This window comes from Thermobia domestica, chromosome 11 (assembly GCF_964235325.1).
Source record: "Thermobia domestica chromosome 11, izTheDome1.hap1.1, whole genome shotgun sequence".
Lineage (NCBI taxonomy): Eukaryota > Metazoa > Arthropoda > Insecta > Zygentoma > Lepismatidae > Thermobia > Thermobia domestica.
In genome coordinates, this window is record NC_137464.1 from 267,956,533 (window position 1) to 267,980,410 (window position 23,878).

The 23,878-nt window shown below is 36.8% G+C and overlaps 1 protein-coding gene across 3 annotated transcripts in view; it reads left to right on the forward strand.

The window, feature by feature from the left end:
* The window catches only part of Axn (protein axin), a 186,968-nt gene that overhangs the window by 123,164 nt on the left and 39,926 nt on the right, over window positions 1-23,878 (forward strand). For 2 of the 3 annotated variants that reach the window (XM_081732334.1, XM_081732333.1), the window contains exons 2-6: window positions 7,262-7,426; window positions 11,351-11,509; window positions 17,965-18,631; window positions 19,770-19,916; window positions 23,361-23,508. In XM_081732334.1, coding sequence (XP_081588460.1) covers window positions 7,351-7,426; window positions 11,351-11,509; window positions 17,965-18,631; window positions 19,770-19,916; window positions 23,361-23,508 — 1,197 coding nt within the window. In that variant the 5' untranslated portion in view covers window positions 7,262-7,350. The remainder of the gene's footprint in view (window positions 1-7,261; window positions 7,427-11,350; window positions 11,510-17,964; window positions 18,632-19,769; window positions 19,917-23,360; window positions 23,509-23,878) is intronic. The other variant, XM_081732335.1, reaches the window with a different exon arrangement.

Sequence of the window (23,878 nt, forward strand, 5' to 3'; positions counted from 1 at the left end):
AAGTGAGCTTTATTATCAAACTTTTCCGAATTCTATTCATTTTAATATATATATATATATATATATATATATATATATATATATATATATATATATATATATATATATATATATATATATATATTCCTCTTCCGTTCAGTGATCGTTTCTGACAAGTGCACATTCAAGGGGACTTGGAAACTATACACAACTCTTCAACGTCATAGTTGCGCGGGATAAAATGGCACTTATTATTTAACTAGCTAAAATAACCATTCTTCGCATGGAGGCTGTATTGGGAAGTCAACACCTGTGGGAATATCACCATTGATCTCAGCGACCGCGAAAACTATGGATTTGACACTAATATCGGTTATTTTGGATTATTTTTACGTGTCGGTATTCCCCCCCCCCCCCCCAGTGACCCTCGGCCCATAGCCGAATGGGGTGAATTTGAAACTTAATGCGTTCGAAATTTCACCATTGATCTCAGCGACTGCGAAAACTATGAATTCGACACTAATATCGGTCATTTTCTTCTACTATTACATGTCACGGTAAACGCCCCCCACCCTGAGAGCCCTCTGGTTCTAAATTTGAAAAAAAAAAAAAAAAAAGAAAACGCTTCGTCTTGGTCTGGACCAAGGTACCCGTGACCCCAATTTGGTAACTCTCGGTCCACTCGTCTGATCTCCAAGCTGGATGTTAGTGCAAATTATCTCCACAAATTCCTGGACAATTTTTTCGTGTTGTTGCGCAGCGCTTCTTCATTTCGCGCGCTCCTGCCTTCGTTTTTCATTTCTTTCTGTGTCTGTAGGTTTCATTGAATTCACGTTCTTGGAACAATATTCATTAAGAGCTTTCATCTTCTGCTTTCCGATATGAAATTGTATATTTCCCATGCACTCCAGCATGTGTTAATTTCTCCCGTAGAAATCACGTGTTCTTTTTAAACGGCCTTAATCAATTTTCGCCTTGACGCTTCTGTTTTCGATGTAGTTCGGTGTCAGAGCACCTAAGTTGCAGGTTCTAGCCCACTTACTGTTCCCGCCTAGCTAGGTTAGGGTATACCAATAGATCAGGGGTAGGGGAGCCACAAAGAGAACGATATGAAACTGGAACTTAAAGGCTATAGTGAAGTAATTGGTGGAAAGTTAGGATTAGACGTATTGTATACACAACAACTGAATACTTAGGGTTCTTGACACATGTGTCTACATGTACACGTGAAGTAATATTCCTCCAATACAAACTACTCTGCCAAAGCCTTCCACAAACGATTGCTCTTGAGATGTTTATTATTCAGAAATTAACCAACTACCACGTGACAACCAAACTCCTTTGCATCACAAACAACAAATACGTGGATTTTAAATTTGTTTTACATTTGAACTGTATTGATAGTTAACAAGGATTTTCCATTAATGTGAATCGAATGTATTTTTTCCGTATACTTGGTATTTCTAACGCACGAGTTTTTTGGGTGTTGGTCCTGGGTTCAATCATGGTTGAACATACTTTCTTTACTTACAAATCCCCAAATTAAAAAGAAAAAGAAAAATGGGTAGGCAACACATGAGAATGTATCTAAAAACGAGAAATTATGTTATAATAATAAGTGAGAGGTACTTTCATCTCCTGGAACTTAGCCCCCACCCTACCCTGCCAGTGGATACCAGGTCCTGTGTTCTAGTAGAGTAGAGTAGTAACAGATAGTGTTGTCAACGGCTCGGCTCACGGCTCAGTCACCATCGAACCAAGAGCTCACCAAACTGAGCCGACTCGAGTCCTCAGCTCATTTGGGCCGAACCGAGCCGAGCCGATGGCTCAGTTGAACCGAGCCGGTTGACATCACTAGTAAGAGAGCTTCATCCTGTCATTGTGCTATTACAACGTGGCGGAAGATTAATTCGTTTTGTTCCTGTATTACATCGAAAGTCGCCCAGGAGGAACTAAACATCAGAAAAATAGTTTATTTTGGCTGTATTCATACCTCAAGAGAGTCATGTTTCTAAACCGCATTACATTGTTTGCATTGCATACATTTCTCCTGATTTTTGAAGAGAAAATCTCTTCGTAGTGTGGAGAATTTTGCATTTGATGGAGTAATACAACCACATTGATAGTTTTTCAGTGGGTAATTCTTTTGTGTTTCAACTCAAGACATTGAGCTGTGTTAACGTACAAGAACCTGAAAAGGAAACATACAAAACAAGAAGAATTAGGAAGAGTAGAGAAATATGATACAGTGAAACCTGCCTTCAACGGACCCTCTATTAAACGGAAAACTGTCTTAAACGGAAATATTTCACGGTCCCATGAATTTTGGAGTAAAAAAACATGTCAAAGTTTCTTCATTAAGCGGAAACTGTGTTATGCGGACAACGGAAAGCAAAAATAATCCTTTAGCGGAAAATTCGGAGTTCCGGTCTATAGCATTTAGAAAATTTTTGACATCCTATAAGAGGGCAAACATATACCTTACAATGTCTGCGATAAATTCTTCATTGTTATCTTAAATCTTTCTGGACAGTGTTTTTCCCCAACCGTTATTCATATTCACCCCACACAATTTTCGGCTATTCCTACGGAGCATGTCAGATGTCAGTCTTCTTTGAAGGTGTACTTCTGTTCCGATTGTATAGCGACTGTCGACAGCCGACAAAAAACATGGTTCTCCAAAAAAAGGAATAGAGGCAACAAAGAGGAGTCATAATCTCTATCACGTGTCGTGAAGATAAGCAGTGAAGGATTCAGAGGACTTTCAGAATTCCAGAGAAAACATTTCTGTCCTGAAGTATACCGCGCTACATTTTGAAAGAAATGCTTCATGGTCTGAAACAAAACTTCATGTGCAGAACATTTGAGAAAATTATGTCATTGTTTTTCATTTGCGCTTTCTGATATCCTCTCTCCCTTGCTCTCAGCAGCTATGGCTCTGAAATCTCATAACCAGAGAAACAAAAAATTCCTTAATCTACCAATACTCAGAAATGTATAGTAATTTCCTGTTTATTGTTGTCCTAAACCTTCTCGGGTTTACGCCTGGTGAATCATCTTGCAATGCAACTTGATCAGATCAGATAGTTTTTTTTTTTTAACGAATTTTTTGATAAATCGTATGATAGAAATAGTGAAACATTTGATGAATGGGTTGCTAAACTACCTTCCATAATCGAAATACATGAAATTGAATTGAATTTTTTTTTCTCAGGATAGGTCTACCTCTATTAAGCGGAAACCTGACTTTAACGGAAATTTTTACGAGTCCCGCTCGATTCCGTTAAAGACAGGTTTCACTGTATATAGGAGAAGGTCAAATGATGGACATTCGGGTTATTATGATGATAGGAGAAAATAACAATGGAAAGGTGATCAGCTAGTGCAGCGAAGTCTTAGGAAAATGGAAAATGCATCAGAGTATGCATAGACTATGTAACCTAGATGTTGAAGGGAAAAGTGCTGCAAGCGAGGATGACAAAGGATTTAATATAGTTCGGGACGTCCTTAAATTGATCATATTGCGATCGAATTCACTAAGAAAATGGGAGGAAGAACCACGAAAGATAATTCTTACTCTATAATGAGTTGAGAAAGTTTCAAAAGATTTATTAGAAACAACGGTGAAACCGTGGATAAGAAATCAAATCAAATGCAGAAAGGTGTTGATTACTCTCATTTTGTAAAAAATGTTTGGAATACAGCATAGGAAGCTTTATGAGGAAACGAATAAGAAAAGTTGACATTGATGTTATGTTTAGGAAGAATAGAGGCACAAGAGATGCTCTTGACATGTTAATAGTAATCGGTGAAAGGTTTGTAGAAAAAGAAAAGAAATATATGCTATGTGTATTGATCTGGACTACTGTAGTTAAACTGGGAATGAAAGTTTTAATGGAGTTTTGTTGTGACTGAAGAATCTAAAAGACTCACAAGAAGCTTAAATATAAGCCAATCACTAGGATTTAGATTTCTGGGCTTTCGGCATCTATGGACCCATCACGTTTGAGGGATGACATCCCTTGACGAGCACACTATCCGGGGAAAGGGAAGAAAGAAAGGATGGGGGGTAGAAAGGAAGCGGTATGGAATCTATATGTTAGGTACCACCCCGGCATTTGCCTGTTGTGAATGTGGAAAATCCAGCAAAAACCTCATTCAGAATGGCTGGCCTGAAAAAGCTTTTTACACTTTTCGACAGTGCCCCTACTGGGAATCGAACCCGGGGACAATCACTACAATCGGAAGGAAGATCGACAGAGCCGTTGGCTTTTACTAACGCTATTTAATGTGTATCAAGAAGAGATGGTAAAGAAGACTGCATAAGGAAGATAATATTTAGGTAGAAGGGAAAAGAGTAGGTGTTTGCAGTTTGTAGGCGATATATTTTGATGACAAACGTTACTGCATCAAAGACATCAGGTCAAGAGTGACTTTAGTCAGAGAACCATTCAACAAGGAAAGGTCACTCCGAACTACCAGGCGTAACATCGGATTAAGGAAGAAGCTGGTCAGGTGCCATGTATGGAGTATAGGATTGTGTGGTTCGGAGATTTCGACATTACTGAAGATAAAGAAGAAATATTTAGAGATTCGAAATGTGGTGTTGGAGGAAGATAGAAAAGGACGGAGAAAGTAACAAATGAATATGTTTTAAAACAGGTAGGAGAGAAGATGACTCTTTTAACCAGCATCCTTCGTGGAAAGGATAATTAGGTTGGAGGCACATCTTGCGAAGAAATTGCCATCTTGATAACGCCATAGAGCTTCGAAGGAAAGCGAGGAATATAACTGATATACGATTTAAAACATAGGGTGAAAGGAGGAAGGTGAAGATGGAGAAAGTGGAAAAATTTCCAGACCGTACTCTTAAAGTTTCAGAACTTGCCAAAAGGCACAGTACACAATAATAATAATAATAATACTTTTTGTAGGATTAATAAAATGTAAAGAGCTGTGAAGAATATGGGAGTTCTAGTTTTTTTTTTTCATTGCTTTTACGTACTGCCCATATTTCTGCCCCATGCAGTATAATACTCCACACGAAGTATTTTATGAGTCATTTTCTCAACTCTATTCAAGGTCCTACATAATAGGCCTTTCTTCCTCTTAAAAGGCCTATTTCGCCATTCCTATCCTTGCTTTTATTTTACGTTCACAATCATATCATCACTAATAATACTACCCAAGTATCGAAAACTACTCATATTTTCTATTTTCTCCCCTCCTACTTCTATTTGACACCGACTGCTTCGTTCCAATCACCATGGCTTTTGTTTTCCTAACATTTATTTTCATCCTATTTCTCACAGCCCTACTTCGAGTTGTTTAACATCTTATTGGTTCTGTTTTCAGGATTCACAAGATACTCCACCTGGAAACCGGGTATACCTAATCATTGTACCGCCAAGCGAAATGTCGTCTTCATTATGTAGGCTCTTTTTCACTTTTTCTTCTAGATAGATGTTAAATAGTGTTGGCCATAGACAGCATCCCTGTCAAACTCTCTCCTCGGTCATTTCTTCCCTTACACGAGGGCTCATAACCCAACTTTCTTTTGAATAATAATAGAGGTAATTGAAAAGAGAAAACATTGACATACACCCTCCATTCCAAAAGAAACCGAACGTTTTAAAAAAACAAAAAAGCAATGTACATTTTGGAACAAATCATTTTTATTAATCAATGTATTCCCCTTCTGCATCGATACACATATTTGCACGCTCCAACAAGTTGTCAAACGACTTCTCCATGTCCTTTATTGGAATGGTCTTTAGGACGGCGGTCGTCGCCTTCTCAATGGCATCAATCGATGCGTGCCACTTTCCTTTCATCGCCAAATGCAGTTTCGGGAACAGATAGAAATCGCACGGAGCGAGATCTGGTGAATAGGGCGGATGATGCAACCGAATAATGTGATTTTTGACCAAAAATTCAGTTACAAGTCGCGAACGATGTGATGGTGCATTATCGTCCAAAAGAGTCCAACTGCCGATTTCGCGATATTCGGGCCGAATACGACGAATTCTTGCCAGCAAACGCTTCATGACGCCCAAGGAAAACTCTCCAGTGACTGTCTGGCCGGGCTGAACAAATTCTTTGTGGATAATTCCTTTTGAATCGTAAAAACAAATCAGCATCACCTTAACTTTTGACTTCACCAAGCGACTTTTTTTGGGTGTTCCTTCATCCGGCGCTCTCCACTCAGCACTTTGCCACTTTGTTTCGGGCTCATATTCAAAACACCACGTCTCGTCACCAGTTACAATCGATTTCAAGAAGTTTCGATCCTGCCGAGCACTTTTAACGATGTCTTTGCAATGCGAAATTCGATCAACTTTTTGGTCTTCGGTGAGTTTGTGTGGTACAAACCGCGAATTAACCTTCTTAAGGCCCAAAACTTCGGTCAGAATGCGGTATGCGGTTGTTTGAGGAATGCCTAATTCCATTTCAATAACTTTCACCGACGATTTTTTGTTATGTTTGATGAATTCACGCACTTTTTCGATGTTTTCTTCCGATAATCCGGTTCTGGGACGGCCTGATCTTTCGTCATCATCCAGCGTCTCTCTACCCGATTTGAAGCGCCTGAACCACTCGTAAACTTGCGTACGGGATAGACACTCATCACCATATGCATTTTGTAGCATTTGGTGCGTTTCACTAAAAGTTTTACCCAGTTTAACACAAAACTCAATTGCAGCTCGTTGTTTCAAACTCATTTTCCGACCGATGTACAAAACACACTGACAGTTGAAACGCAATAACTTTGTCGCCGTGCATCCAAATGTCATGACATTTATAGCAGTTGTCAATGAGGGACTACGCCATCTACCGGTAAAATATTACAACAGATGGCACTAGTGGTACTATTTGTTTTCAAAAGTTCGGTTTCTTTTGGAATGGAGGGTGTAGTAGAAGGAAAAATAGGAAAGAGCAAAAGAGGCTACGATTGACGGACGGTATTAAAACTTACAATTGCTATCTCTTGAGAAGTAACTGTTCAGTTACGTGTATCTCATGTTGTACATTATAGAAAGGAGTAGAAGCGTTAAATGAAGTATTCATGCTATGTAGATAACATTTCCAGATCGCTTTTTTATTTCTGCTTCTGAATGGAAACGCCTATTTTAAATGATTGTTTAAAAATATGATTGTAAACTCAATGGTAAAAGAATATGATGAGTGTAATAAAGGATTGTTAGAGAATAATATTATTGAGAAGTATATTATCCAATTGATTTGTGCATTCTGTTGATGAGTGGTTTCTTTTATTTTGCAGGTGACCTCCCACGATGGTTTCCTCCGATGTAGGTCATATGTGTTGTTGTAGACGTGAGGCTTGTTTGCCATCGAACTCGGGTCGACAGGATGAATATAGAAGTCCCAGGCCTTCATGGCGACCACGACAACTTCAATGAGAATTCTCCACGGCCTCCTGTTCCAGGTGAGTTCTCTAAAACCTATAGAATAGATCATTAGACATTTTGTACTACGCTCCCTTACGTGCGATCGGCGTTTGTTTCACTTGCGTTTGTATTTGTCACAAAGAATGTGGTTTTGTCGAATGTCGATCTACAGCTGAACCCGTACTTCTAATGTAAATTGCTGGTTCTTCATAAGAAGAAGATAAATATACAATTTCATGTACTTTCGCATGGATCATTAGGGGGGGAAAAGCTACAATGACAATTTATACAATGGGACGCGTATTTAATAATTAAAAATGCTCCTTAAAATATTCAGATAACAATTTTTACTAGGTTCTGTAATGGAAGCTACGAAAAAGTTAATTCTAGAAAGCGAGCGAAGTAGCTCAAGTGGTAGAGCGTTGGCTTCGCATTCGGGAGGTCGTGGGTTCGAATCGCGCTGCCGACTATCCTGACTGAGGTTTTCCAGGGTTTCCCTCAGTCCTACCAGGCAAATGCTGGGATGGTACCTACTAAGACAGGCCTTGGCCGACACCTTCCCAAATCCTTTCCATTGTTATTGTTGTTATTGAATATTCAGTGTAAAATGGCCTCTGAGCTGTGTATCTGGTGATTGTTAAATAAATAAATAAGCAGTAACAAGTTGCTTTGTCACTTAAGGAACTAAACTGATGCATGATTACAAATATTTAGATGAACTGATCTTGATACGAGGGATGATCGAAAACAAATTACGAAGTATAGAGCTTTTATGTTATTCACCGTAACTTAACGAAAATTTATTTGTAGATTAATAACATGTCTGTCTTGGTGCAGGTTTGAAAATTTCGGATTCTGATCATGTATACCCGAGGAGCGGACTTGAAAAACTATGATTGGTCTGGAAAATTGGGCAGAAGTAGATATGAGGTCAGTGGTGCGATTCTTGTGGACCAAAAACATTACACTTGGTGATATTCATAGGCAGATTGGAGAGCTGTATGGGGAGGGATAAATTTCAAAGCAATATATAGGAAAGGGTGTGGTGCCTTCAAAGAAAGACGGACCAATATTGTTAATGATAACCCTGGACACAGCGGTAGACACAGTACTTCAACTATTGACATTGCGTTCGGAACGACTAGAGCACCCCTTTTACAACCCTGACCTAGCTCCAGTGACTCACCTTTTCCCTGTTTTAAAGCAAAAAATGGCTGGCCGCCATTATCTGGCGTCTGATTATGTCAAAACCACTGTTTCATGGTGACTACGAGAACTTGACGCACATTTCTATGCAAATGGTATAGAAAACTTTATCTGCCGTTGTGATAAGAGGTTGAACAAAAACTGTGATACCTCGAGAACTAGTTTTAATATTACTTCTTCTTGATTCAGTTATATTTATTATGTTTCATGTTAATTTGTTTAGAAATACATCTGTTTACATATTAACCTTGTTTTTTGTTAATGCGACATCTTCGAAATCTGCACCCCAATATATTTCATGCTTTACTGACGCAAAAGAGCAAGATCTGTGCCAGAAAATTAACTAATATGTGTACACAGGGTCGGATCCAGGATTTTCTAAGGAGTGGGTGCACCAATCACTACCAAAATAACCATTCACGTGGAAACTCTTCAAAATGGCATGCGACGGTATTCTTTACCCCTGACAACGCTGATACATAAAACAGGAAGGGGGGTATTTTAAAAAGGTACATTAAGAGGCAAAGCAATATAACATTTGTCAAGAATGGAAGAAAACAGAAGCCAGGAGGAGAGAACATTTTTCCTGCAGTCACTTTACGCTGATAATGACTATCATCTACAGTTTCTGGAGTTAGAAATAGGACCTGTCGAAATTTGGCGTTTTCGCGATTTTGGACATCCCTAGCTCTGAAACTACGCGCTTTTCGCCATAGGCCCATATGAACTTTTTCTCTTTATTTTGATGTGAGGAATCACCTCTTACAGTTTGTCGGTACACTTCATTAACACCCTATATATATATATATATATATATATATATATATATATATATATATATATATATATCCGCAGAGCTCATAGCAAGTTACTTTTTTTTTTTAACTAAAAGTTACTCTTTGAGGGGGGTGAAATAATTTTTTCGTGTGATTTATGTTTTGCATTGGCAGTTTTCTGGCATACGGTATGTTAGCATACGTTCTTGTTACTGCTTTTTATTTCATTTTGTATGCAGCTTCAGTTTTAGTTAACATTTGTACTTTATTTCAAGATCGCAATAAGGGTACAAACATAATCCAAATCATTTGCTTTGATTTTACTGTGTTAAAGGAGAATGACATATATTACATGTTTACAGTTTACTTTTCATTGCATGCGGAATGTTGGTACAAGCCATACCTATGTTTACCAATCATGTGGTACCAAGACAAAATTTGTAACAAACCAATCGTACAAGACAAAATTTTATTACCAGTTAATGGTAATCTAGGTGTTATGTATTAATTACTTTAATTTTGTTTTATTGAACATAATGAAAATATACAAATTTGGCTTACCCTATCCAGATCCAAGTTGAAATACAAAACCATGCAAAGTATGTAATAATGAACCTCTAAACACAAGTAATGCAATTTTTTTTTTTTTATTAGCTGACAAACTTAAGTAAAATAATTTTTAATCTTAACATGTTAAAACATTACGTATTTCAGCTGGCCCTATTTTGCTTAGGAAAAAAAAAATGTAAAATTCAATTTATGCCAAGTTTGGTATCAAGATTTAAAGTTACTTTTTGATGAGTTTTTGGTCACTTTTCAACTATTTAGAAGAGACCAGACCACTATGAGCCCTGTATCCGTATCTTAGTTCGGTAAGGGCGATTGTCACAAAATCGAGTTTTTCAGAAGAAGCAGAAAACGAAAATAAAACTTCTTAATGAACACCCACCTTTTTACAACAGCAACCATTCTAAAACTAGCAGGTGTAGCGCATGAAGTACCCAGAATTGATAACCTCTGGGCAAACATAACAATTAGTAAACATTATGGAAATTAATGGAACCATATTATTATATAAACATGTATAGTAGTGATTCTACTTACTACTTTTTTGTATATTATTATTATTATTATTAATATTAATATTTTGTATCATTGAAGTCGCTTGAATCTGAATATTTCTGTCACTGGTGCCTGTAAAATCGCTGAAGAAATTAGTTTGGTGGTTTTTGTGACTTTCGATGATTGTGTTCCCATTCTATTACTGTAAGGATTTCATACGTGGCGTAGGTATCGTCAAAGGAAGTTTTTCCTGAAATTTCTATAACATAATTTGGAATTAACTCAGAAACCATATTATATATTTTAATGACTTATCGAAATGTTCCCAGCTAAACGAAAGAATAATTTCCTACATTTCAATTTCCTAATAAAACAATAAAACGTAATTGGAAACATTTGAGACGCCTAGTATCAAAATCCGCAACATCCATTTAGCTTAGTTTCGAGTAATCTTGCAAAACGTGCAGTGAATCTCCATATATACACGTACAAAGTTTTTGAACTAGTTTTCTACTATGATATATTAAGCTTTTAAATAAAATATTGTTTCCATGGAATTCCTTTAGATCAAACATATAACAAACGATATGTAACTCAATTTCCGTAAAAAATTGATTTTACGGCTTTTGATACTAAGCGCCTCATTTCTTTATATCTCAGTAAATTCTTGTTAATAATACTTTCTTCGCCGAAACACATGTAATTACATATCCCGTTGGCGTTGCAAGGTCTATTGTGTTTTGTGATTGGTTAACAAGTTTTCAACACCCAGAAAACAAAAAAATTCTCTGGTTGTGTATTTGTTCCAGAATACTCTAAAGTAAGGAAAATTACCTGTGAAGTGAACACTTGATTAAAAAAAAAAAATTAATTGATGGTGTACTGTATTTTTAATGATGATTTTGTTTTTTGTTTCAGGAGAAGAGAATGATTCCGCAAATGTGTGTCAGTCCCCGAGCTGCCAATGGCTGGGGGGTCTGAGACATGGTGGAGGGGGCACAGGGAATTCCCCAGTCCTCACTCCACGAAAGTCAAGTTTATCATATGCAAGAGCAGATGCTACCTCAAATACTTCAGGTAAGAGGGTGGTAAAGGTTAATTTGTATTTCGTTTGTTTATTTGTACAGATGCATTTAGACTTAACGTCAGGAGTTGAAAGCATTTCGAAGGCAACTTTATCCTGAACTTGTATCTGAGCCGTTTCTCTCAGCGCAGTCTGCTTCACTACTTTATACGTGGGGGAGTCCGAAAATAAGTTTCCTCAGGCGTCTGTGGACAGGGGTGGGAAAGCAAGACCAAAAATAGCATGTGAGCATTAAAGATCAGGCGTACCTTTATTTTTTCCCACATAAGTGCCACGTACATTGAGACATTTGTCATATCGGTCTATAAGTTTCAAACACTCTTCCAGGAGAAATTAAGGTCTCTGCATACGGAAGAAACGTCGAACAGCTTCTGTGATTTCAGCATTGCTTTCAGAGCACCTGCAGCCAAGAGTCTTCTTCAGATGGTAGTAACTGGGTGCGAGATCAGTACTGTATGGTGGATGTGCAAGACGCTCCCACTTAAGAGTTGCAATATGGTTTCCATTGCCGTCGCTGAGTGTGGTCTCACATTGTAATTCAACAACAGAATACCAGATGTGGGAAGGCCAGGCCGCTTGTTCCGAATCGCCTGGACAACCGCGCACACTTCCTCCTTTGAGTTGACCACGACGTCTGTCCACAGCTACCAGGCTCATACTGAGAGACTCGTCTCCGCTTTACTCAGGCGTTGCGACGCTGCCATCTGCAAGATCGCGGGCGAATGATACCTACTTGTGTCTAGGTATATATAGCACGTGCAACCGCTGTGGTTGTTTCCCGCGTTGGTGTTCGCTTTCATGGATAAAATTAGAGGGAAAACTTATTTTCGGACTCCACCTTGTATGTTATTTTTAAGTATTTAGAAGAGATGTTGTGTTTTGTAAGTTGAATGTAATGACGAGATAGACTGACAGCAGATGGTAGATGTACTAATGATACTGTGAAGCTAGATATATGATGAGTAGCTGCAGTGCTTTATCTAATAGTTTTGTTTATCTGGTGTTATTGCTAGAAGCGGACGTCAGTGGTTCGTTTCATTATTTTACGAAACTCTATTAATATACACAATTTTACGCGACACTCATTCACTGATATTAAATACGAAGACTATTGAAACAAAGATTGTTATTTTAAATAAATGTTATTTTTTTATTGAGGATTTGTCAGTCATAATACATCAAACACAGTTTCCACAGATAGATAGCTTTAAGTTTAAACGTTCAAAATAATATTGAAAATGTACGGTTGAATAATTCACATTGACAGGTTTCTTTCAGATAACAAATGTGTCAATTCCTGGAGATTACCTTAAGGTATATTACTTTGAATTTTTAAAATAACTAGCATAGATTACCCGCTGCGGTGGCTTAAAATAGACATTTTAAATGCAAAACTCCTTATCTCATGTGTTTGGTACCCACGAAATATGCTGTTTTTATTTCTTAGTGGCATGGATTTAAATGGCATTGGAAGTATAACTGTTCGTGACAGCGATCCCGAAAACAACGGATTCGACACTAATATCGGTCGTTTTCGGTGAATTTTAAATATTTTCCTGTTCCCCCAGTTGCGGAGCACGGCATCGGAAGTGTCACTGTTTATCTCAGCGACCCCGAAAATTATAGGTTCGACACTAATTTCGGTCATTCTCGATCATTTTTAAATATCTCCGCCGTCCCCTTCCCTAAGTTGAAATAATAAAAAAACATCCCAGGCCCGAACCTCATCTATGTTGAAATTTTGATCGAGATCAGTTATTAAGTTTTATTTATTGTTATATACGTCCCTCTCGTCTCCTCCACCTCTAAGTTCTACCGTCAAAGTGAATAGATTAAAACACTTCTGATCTACGTTGAAAATTTGATTGAGATCGGTCGAGTGGTTCAAGAGATTAAGAGTCACAACCATAGTTACTTTCAATTTTATAATATTGACTAACTTTTGGCTAGCTGGGAACTCCACCCCACACCCCCACGTTCGCCTGGCCTACGGCCTCGCTTCTCTTATGTATCAGTCTTTGCATTAACAGTGAATTTTGTGCATTTGCGTTTCATATTTCCTGAATTTGCCCAGCTGGGGGCTCCCCCCACACCCCTGCCTTTGCTCGGCCTACGACCTAGCACCTCTTAAACCCACAATTCTACCTAATTTCAAATTTCTTTTCCTATTTCAACTATCTAAAAGATAAGATTTTGTATCCCAAGAAAACGCCTATTTAAATAACATGGAACTTTCTTCATCCTCCTTCAGACCTCTTAAAAATTAAAAATATTCATTTTTGGCAATTTTCCTGTCGGTTAGTCCCGGAAGGCTAGAATCATGTAAAAATTTCATCATTGTAATCTTGCCGGGAGTGCCTATTTTTCAGTTCTTCATAAAAACACTGTAAAGTTGGAATTTTTATTTTTAGTGATTTACTTAGGTAACGCTAACGATAACATACAAGCATACCAAATTTCAAGTTTGTATTTCAATTCCAAGTACCTAAAACATGAGATAATATGTCCAAGAAAAGGCCCATTTAAATAACATGGGGAAATTTTTCATCTCCCCTTTAGACCCCTAAAATTTAAAAATATTCAGTTTTGGCAATTTTCCTGTCGGTTAGTCCCGAACAACTACAACCATACCAAATTTCAACTTTCCGCCTCAGCCAGAAGTATCCCTTTAATTATGTCACTTCTTGTAGTTAGGATTACACAAATCACGGAAGAAAGGAACAAACTAAAGCAAAACCGTTGATAATCTGTCGCTCTTTCGGCTCGCTGGATGTCAAGACAGGAACAGTTAAAATATACCGATAGATGGCACTAATATAGAATATTAACAGTAGAGACATGTAATGCCATCAGTCAGTGTTACTTGAGTAACATTGTACAAATGAACATCTCCATCACTCAGTTAACACGCTGAAGGAAAATAAAGACATTTAGTGTTATTTTTTCACTAATTCTTAATTCGTTAAGTTGGGAAGCTCTGGTTTACAGGGTTGGCAGAATATAAGAGTAGAATATGTAGCTAATTCCTTGCTTTGTTAAGTTATTATACGATTGTTGTCATTTGAAGGGAAGAATAGAAACGCCAGAAAGATGGCAACAAAAAAGTATCGGTCCGGTACTGGAAAAACTATTTGTTAAGTATTGAAATTCGGTAGAGAAGAAATCTATACTACAGACGTATGAACGTTAATACTATTTAGAAATATTCTTTAGAGTTCTTTTTTGATTAGAACAATTAAGTTAGGAAAGCATTTCACTGGTTTAATAATTGATCCTATGTAAAATATTTGTGAATGATAGTGAGCTTATTTTTGTGGTGGTATGATCAACAATTGTTAAGCTTTTCATCTATATTTGTGGCATGTAGTATAAGGATGTTCAGTTAAACAAAATTGTGAAGATTTCGTTATTCATATTATAAAGTGTAGCACTTCAGTAGTACTAATTTAATCATAAGAATCAAAGTATTCCAGTACAACACACTATGGAAGTATTATGTATCTATTTTCAGTTTATTATGTATCACCTTTATATAACTAAAAGTTGAGTATAATGTGAAGTAGTGGAGTTGAATTAGTTAACTCGACTGTATTCTGCAGCTACTTTATTTGTTTAGGAAAAATAAGAAACTTTCCATTTTGTGACATATGTTCGTTTCGGTATTGATTAGTTTTAAGGTAGGAAGTTAGTTTTGTTTCTCAGTTGGAGTTTCTTGATAAGATTAAATGGATTATAACGAAGTTAATCAGTATTGTTGGACGGTTTCTAGATAAAATAAACAAAATATATAACCAGAGCAATAGTTAGTACTTCCGTGCAGGTAACTTTTGTGTACACATACGAGAGCACATGTCAAAAAATGACCAATATCTTTAAAAAAGAAAATGATACAAGTAATTTATTGTGACCGATATACAAGTACATACATTGCTTCTTTCCGACGTACTCACCATGAACCTCCACAAGCTTCCGTATACCCTCTGTGTAAAAATCTGCGTGCTGAGAGTGCAGCAAGAACTGATATTTTGACCACTTCACTATTGTTGAGCTTCGATGCAAGTCTTTTTTTTTTTTTTCAGATGAAAGAAAAGAAAAATACACCTCTGGGGGCAAGATCGGGTCTGTGAGGGGTTGAATTTTCTCAGCAGTTTGAGCATCTGTGTGTGGGTGGGCATTGTCATTGATGAGAATAATTCCAGAGCGTAGCATTCCTCTCCACCAATTTTGGATAGGAAGTCGCAGATTATTCAGTGTTTGGCAATATACATCTGCTGTAATTGTTCGTTCTGGTAACAAGAATTCCACAAGAATTACACCTTTTACTCAAAAAAACACGGTTGCCCTGATTTTATGAACTGATTGTGTACGTTTGAGTTTCTTTGCTTTGGAACCAGTGTGCCGCCATTGCATTGACTGCTGCTTGGACTTACCAGTGGCGTACGATATCCACGTTTCTTCCCCCATCACTATGTGAGAAAAGGTAATCCGTATTCTCCCCTCAGCGGGCCAAAAAATCACATGCAGATGTCATTTTTTGCTCTTCGGGAGCGTCTGTCAGTATTTTTGGCACTTACCTCGCATGCAGATTGTGATAACCCAGCTCCTTAGTCAAAGTTCAGTGCATTGTTTTCGCAGACACTCCTGGAAACTCTTGGGCGAGTTCACTTATTGTGTATTGGATCGCAGAGTCTCGTTGAGGTATTCCACCAGGTCGTTCGTGTAATTACTAGGTCTTCCGCTACGTTCATCATCATGAACGTTTGAACGCCCTTTCGAAACTCACTGCAACATTGCCTGACCTTCTCTTTACTCATTCTGTCGTTTGGCGTTCACAAATTGTATGTCAGATCTCATTTCACATTTGGCAGGATTTTGTATTACGGCAGCAATTTCACCGTACGGCTTTTCGCAGGTACGCAACTCTACTCGGGCGATTCTGTGCTGCAAGCACAGGATACTAGGGTATGCTCAGCTTCATCAGTGTGGGTAGCTCCTCGTTCAAAGGGGTGCGCATAACAGTATGCTAGCCTTACTGTTAGTGGTCTATAGTCACCACTTCATGTTGATACTCTAAGGTTAGATAATTTAGTTATTCCTGCAGGTGTTGTTGCAATAAAGCATATGACGAACTTACAACTTAGTATGATTTAAGCCTGCTACTAAGAATGCATACTTGTTAAATATATGCGAAATATCGAACTTTGAAACAATATTGGCCTGCATAGGAATGTAATTCTTTCTTATGGTATAGTACGTTTCTTACGCTCTATAAGCAATTAAGAACAATTATAATTTTTTTAACTCTGTTAATTATATTCAGTGCACTAACGACTGTTGTATTTATTAAAAGCTTTGAGTTATTTTCTTTTATCATAATTATTAGTGTATTGTCTTTATTAGTAGTTAACAGACACATAATTGATTCCAAAATTATGTGGTAAATAATGTTCAGTGGAGTTGGTGTCTGTAGTAGGTGCTATTTATATAAATAAAATAAAAGACACTTCAGGACATTTACTATCAACAAACATCGAAAGGTGTTAAAAATACAGGTTTCATCTCATCAGAGTTGAAACAAGGAACAAAAGCACACTGTAAGCGTGAAATATAAACGCTTGGCTTTCAAGATTGAACATCTCTTCATCAGAGTATAGAAAAGATCGGAAGAAAGTACACAAAGTATTCTCAGACAATAAACTCAATAGTTAAGAGTCTTCATCCCGGCGAAATTAAAATACCGCTAATTTTACAGTAATTATTTGATATCTTCAAATAGATAAAAGATAATTGAAGTATGGAACAAGAGCGCCCTAGACAATATTATTTTTCGTGAGGTACCGTTATCACAAGTCACCTAGTGGCTTTCCGTTTTCAGTTGTTTAGAAACGCGAAAATAAATGCCGATTTTCAAAATGGCTCGAAATCGAAAGCAGATAAGTGAGTCTTGATAACGATTTCTCATGTCTAGGGCGCTCTTGTTCCACATTTCGATTATACTTTATCTATTTGAAGATATCATATAATTACTGTAAAATTAGCGGTATTTTAATTTCGCCGGGATGAAGACTCTTAATATGGTTTACAATTAGTAAGTTCTTAATTTCTGTTTCTAGCATTTCATTTGGTTTCTTCTTTCTTTCCTATCTTTATTACGAGTTGTTCAGTCTTGAATGCTAAGAGCTTATGTTTAATATTCTCAATATTTTTGTTGATAATATCGTCCCTTGTATTACCAATTATACAGATTGAGTATACCGGTCAAATTCAGTAGGTGAGTAATTAAAACCAGTTTTAATGTGGTGGTAATACTCGTTTTACAATGTGTTGCTTCATGGTTATACTTTATTACAAGGAATTTTTGATAATTGAGTTCACAACGTAAGATAATAATCATTTGATCTGGTGAATTGTAGATTGTTCGCAATTAATGCTTCTTTGGTGTTTGCAGATGCTCCTCTGGGCTTTGAACCCGAAGGCAGTGCCCACATCACCCCTTCGTTCATGGAGACGACGACGCCCCCTTGCCTGCGGTGGGCGCGGAACCTCCGTTGCCTTCTGGAGGACTCAGAAGGCGTGGAGTTGTTCCGGAGCTACTTGGAGCAGGAGAAGTGCGTCGATAGTTTGAATTTCTGGTTCGCTTGTGAAGGCCTCAAGAAACAGTGTGATCCGAACAGAATCAGTCAGTTGATTAAGGTGATCTACCGGAAGTTTTTTATGAAGACTCAGTTGTCGATGTCTGAGGAGTTACGCAATGAGATCAATCACAAAATGAAGGAAGGCAAAGACTTGGACCAACATGTGTTCGATCGAGTGCAGTGTGAAGTGGAGAATTTAATTAATGAGACGACCTACCCTAATTTCTTAAAGTCGGACATTTATTTATATCATGTGCAAAGCATGCAGTCGTCGTCTCGTGGCAGTGGTGAGTCGAGTGGGAGCAGCTCCAGCGGACGGGAGGTGGGAGGAATCGACGTTCTGCCCACTCTGCACGAAGACGCAGAGTTTGTGAGCACCGGACAGCCCGACCCTCACCTCCCTCTCACCAAGGACATGTTGCTGGTGACCCAGAAGAAACGGGCGTGGGAGCTGCGCCCAAAGCCTGAAGCTTATGCTGGGTGAGTTTTGCACGCACACCTTCCAGTGCTCGTAGTGGTAGACGCAGTTAGATTAACATTTGACTGCAGGCAGCTAAAGCTTCTGTTTTGCTTTTTTATTATTCAACAATCGTCGGACACAATTGACAAAAAAATCGAACGATTTCTATAAAGCATTTATAAATAAATATTATTTGTTATTTTTTTTTTAAAATAGTTTTATTATTTATTAATTATTCTTTGCAGTGGTTTATGTTGTAGCATTTGATTTTGTATATTTTTTTCATGCATGAAAAGGAATTATTTAAAATTATTTTAAAACAGCGTTGGCCGACTTTTCATTTCCATAGGTATTGATAGGACACTGCGAACGTGGCGACACTTGAATTAGGTATTTTTTTAAAAGAACTTTTTAAAGGAAGTTTTTGCTATTACAAGTCATATCTGTTAGTTAATGAAAAGGCGTTACAGAAAATAATAAAGTATTTGAGTTCAGAATTGTAAGAAACTGTTTTTGGAAGTTTTTGTTTTTCTTTAGCAGTTGTTGAAATAGTACAAAATATATGCAAAGTTACATTCATATTTCACTTCTAAGTTTTGTTTGTTAGAAGTGTAGAAACTGAAATTATGTTTCGTTGTTCATGCATATAACGATTAATTTTAATACTTGTGCCCATAGATATTTGTAACACAGTCTTTTTCATTACCAAAGGCACTTTGTGAAAATTCTAACGCCAATAGAATTTTAACGAATCGCACGTCACAGGTATAAACGTAAAAAATTTCATCAAATGAGCAGGCTGCAGTAGCCAAGTAATGCAAAAATATTAACTAAGAACTGAATGTTTTTAAAGTAAAATTGAACTTTGAAAGAATAAGAAAACATTTCACGTTATTTTTTTCTGTATTTTTTCTCGTGGAATGTTAGGTAATATTTTAAGGTGAGGAAGGAAATTTCATTCTGGAAATGCTTGTAGATCGGCGTAAAATTTAATTCTGCTTCAGTTTCGCAGAGCTGTATGTGCATTTGTTGTGAATTTTAGATGTTGACATTAGTTAAATGAAAAATGTATTTATTTATTTATTTAATTTCTATTTATTTACTTTTATTTGTTATTTTTGTTTGGCCATTAATTTGTTTGGTGCTTTGTTTGCATAGGGTGTATTTGCACCATGGCCCACCCACCCCGTACCACCACGCTGCCTACTCCTCCTATAACCCTGTCTCCCGACAGGACAGCGAGCTGCAGAGCCTTAGCTCCGACGCACACACAGACGACACTCTGTCCCTCACTGACAGCTCAGTGTAAGTATGGCCATGGGCAGCGCATGATTTATTTTAGTGATTTTTGAAAATGCGCTGTAGTGGTTTTATTTTGCATGCTTTTTTCTATTTGCAGTTGGATGCGCTGGTGCTTTTTGTTTTAAGATGTTTAGTTCGCGGAGTTACGTAATTAACCTTTGCATAGCTTATGCTACTCAGTGCTGGAATTATGTATTTATTAGTACAGTGTATATTTCTAATTTTTACGTATAAAAGTTACACTTTGGTATAAAAAAGTTCGTTAGAAATGAGAGGTGATTATGGTAAGTGACAAGTCATAATTAAATTTCGGAGGCCGTATTGATCTTTGTAAAGAACTAAATGTGTGTAATTTTCAAAAAGAATTTCCATTTAATATCGATAGGTTTATTTGTTGGTATGTTGAGTTTGTCAGTTGTAGTACTGAATTGATTGAGGAAGAGGCGATCTGTAAGTATCTTTAGGTAATGTTCCGAAAGCTGAAGACCATAATACTCAAGTAGAAATATGGAAGATTAACGTCTACTAGTTGTTTTTATTCATTTAACGTTCGACCATTACGCTAAGGAATAACGGGGATGATGAGATGGATGATAATAGAATGAAGAAAGTAGGAGGAAACGGGAGAACCTACAGAAAAACTACATACACAGTGAGAAAAAGTGGAAAGGCTATTACTCACCGCAGAAAAATACGTAACAGAATTCCCTTGTCCATGCAACAGGTAGCGCTGTCGGAAGCTGCCACGATTAAAAAAAAAAAAAAAAAAAAAAAAAAAAAAAAAAAAAAAAAAAAAAAAAAAAAACTTCTGTCAAACATTAAAACTCAAGAGAATGGAAACTCACTCACATTGTTTTTTTATCGTAACTTTTTAACCATCCTTCATGTTTCTTTTTTTTTAATCCTTTTTGAAGTCTACCACAGGCTGATGAAGGAAGTAGCAGCTTCCGAAAGCGCTACCTTGTTGCATGTAGAAGGAAATTCTGTTACATATTTTTTTTTTGCAGTGAGTAATAGCCTTTCCGCTTTTTCTCATTGAATATAATCACCGCTCGCACAGTATTTATCCACTACACAGCTACTTTGCGGGAGCTGGGATTGAATCAGGGAGTCCACACATCAGCGGTCAGTGTTCTAGATCTGAGCCACCCCACCCCATTTACTAGTAAGATTACAGACATGTGTTTACAATATCGGTGTCATATTCAGTCAGTCAAAACGGAGGAATAGCGTGGATAATGCGGTTTTTGCTCTTAACGCGATTATTATTACAGTACAGTTCCGAAAACTTGGCGTAATATGGACCGAAGGGTGGCCGAGTATGAAATTCCTGGTTATCAGAAATAGGGTTAAAAGAATAAATACAAGTGTTTCCTCAGAAAATACAGTCTTGTACTTGTATGTGTTGGTTGCTTGAGAATATAACAGAGAAGAAACTGCCCAATCACTCTTAAACAAAGGAAAAGTGCGTACTTTATGAAGGCATAAAACCTTTACTATACATGAAAATGAAAATTAATCAATACACACCGTACACTAATTTACCTGATAAGACAGACCTCAGAAATATACTTGAACGGGTCTGCGCGCTGGGTTTTTGTCGCTCTGCCAGGGTGTTGCCGAGTTATCGGGACTACCGGGTTATCGAGTTCCGAGTTTTAGGAACTTTACTGTATTATTATTATTATTATTATTATTATTATTATTATTATTATTATTATTAATTATACCTTTATACGAATTGACAAGTTTGCCATTTTTTTTAAAAAAAAGTATTTAAATAAAAATAGTAAATTCTACACCACACGCATGTATAGATTGAAATCCTTTAGTAGAAGTCAAGTTGAGCACTCGCTTCTAATGTAACGATATTAACTGCAGTTGAAGAATGGTGTCTGAAGTTAAATTGAAACCTATTGTAAATAGACGTCAAACAACACGGACAAAGAACCGTAATATGCACTGTATTCCTAATATGCTGAACACGAAGTACGGAGTTGATTAATGGCATTTTGACAGTTCAACTTTCTCGGAATGTACACTCATATCCAAAATCATTGTCGCATATCTGTAACTATCTTCTTGTATAATGATTTTGCAGGGTACTTTTAATACTAAAACTATGTGTATAATCCGAAAATGTATATTTGTGGTAAATTTCATAGGAAAAGAATTATAAATTCGAAAATTAGAATGAGTGAAACAAAATGGTGCTAAATGAACAAGAAACTTTTATTTTCGTTTTATTGTTCTTATTTACCGCTCTTTTGACATGAAATTTGCTACATACGTACATGTATTTGCCGATTGTACACATACTAATATTATGAGAAATATCGGGCGAATTCGTTATCAAATTATATTGATACAACAACATATTTATAGACATGCGACAATAATTTTGGACATGAGTGTACATAAGTATGTTTGGTATGCAGCGTAAGTTAAAAATAGTTAAATAGTAAAATAAATTTAAGAGGTTCTGTACTTAATCGATATGAAATATCACCACTTTTTCTGGAGACTCAGATCATCATTGTTAAGGTCATTTCTCGGTATGCTTTCATAAAATATTCGATAGAACTTAATATGAGTTAATTCTTTTATACTTTCAAAATACAGTAGATCCCCGGGTTGCAAACTTAATCCGTTCCGTAGCGCTATTCGTAAATCGAAATTATTTTTTCCCATTTAAATAAATTTAAATATAATTCTAACCACAGAAACATGATATTCTTTGTATTAAAAAAAAAAAAATAAGTGTTTCTCTGTGATGAACATTATAGAATGGAGATAACATTATCCCCTTTAAACACTAAATTAATCAAAACAGTACAAGGGGCGAAAAAACGAAAAGTACAAAAAAGAAAAGAAAAAGTTTTAAACATAGAACTCAGATATAATGCTTACGGCAAACTTGCAAAAAAGCGTTCGTGGGCGCGTGGAATTATTGGTACAGGCGTTTACGTGCGTTCATATCCCAAAGTACTGTTCGTAAACCGAGGAAAAAATGGCACGCTTTTGGTTCGCAGTTATACTTATTCGTAAACTGAGTTCTTCACGAAACGAGGGATTCATAACTTGGAGGTTCACTGTAACCGACAAAATTTCAGATTATAAAAATCTGGGTTTTGTTGCTGTTTGGTACTTAAGAAATGGTATAAATAAAAAATATCATTGCGTAATTTTACGCGTCCTTTATACACACTCACAGCTTCTCTTCTAGCTTTCTAAGTACGAGGCTATATATATATATGCTTTCCTTTTATTCTGTATAGAAATAGCATATCTACTGACAAATCTCCTGTTTAAATGAGTCATTACTTTAAAAGCATCCTTCTATGTAGTTGCTTGTATTTTCAGAAACAACAAAAAATCAATATTAATTTGCTGTGGTTTAGTTTTGAAAGGAGATGTTTTGTTTTAATGTGTAATGTTGTGTTTTAGGGATGGTATGCCGATTGGATACTTTCGCCCAACAAGAAAGCAGCATTTGCGGCATTACAAACAGATGAAGGAGAGTGCTAATCTCAACCGAGATCCTTATATGCATCACACAGTTATACCTCGCACGCAACGTATTCAGAAGGAACAGGTACGAACATTCGTGAGATAACGTTACACTTCCTTTTATGTGTTTGTGTTTTAGGGATCTTTCTACATAAAAGAAAAAGACTTAAGCTAGAAATTTGAAATTTGGACAGTACGTAGAGTTTATGATATTAGGTACGACTAAGAAAAGATTCTTTGGGAATTCAACTTGGAAGCGAGGGTAATGAGGGCTGTAGTTAATACAATAGACTTAACCTAGAATTGAAGCAAAAATGTGAGGTATTATTTCACTAAGATGCCATACGAGGCGTTCGAATTTAGTGTGAGACTTGAGTTCAGACAAATTCTACGTAAAAGTAGCAGAAAGAACAGGACAAGATATTGCCCGCAGTAACAGTATTGACATTTGCTAA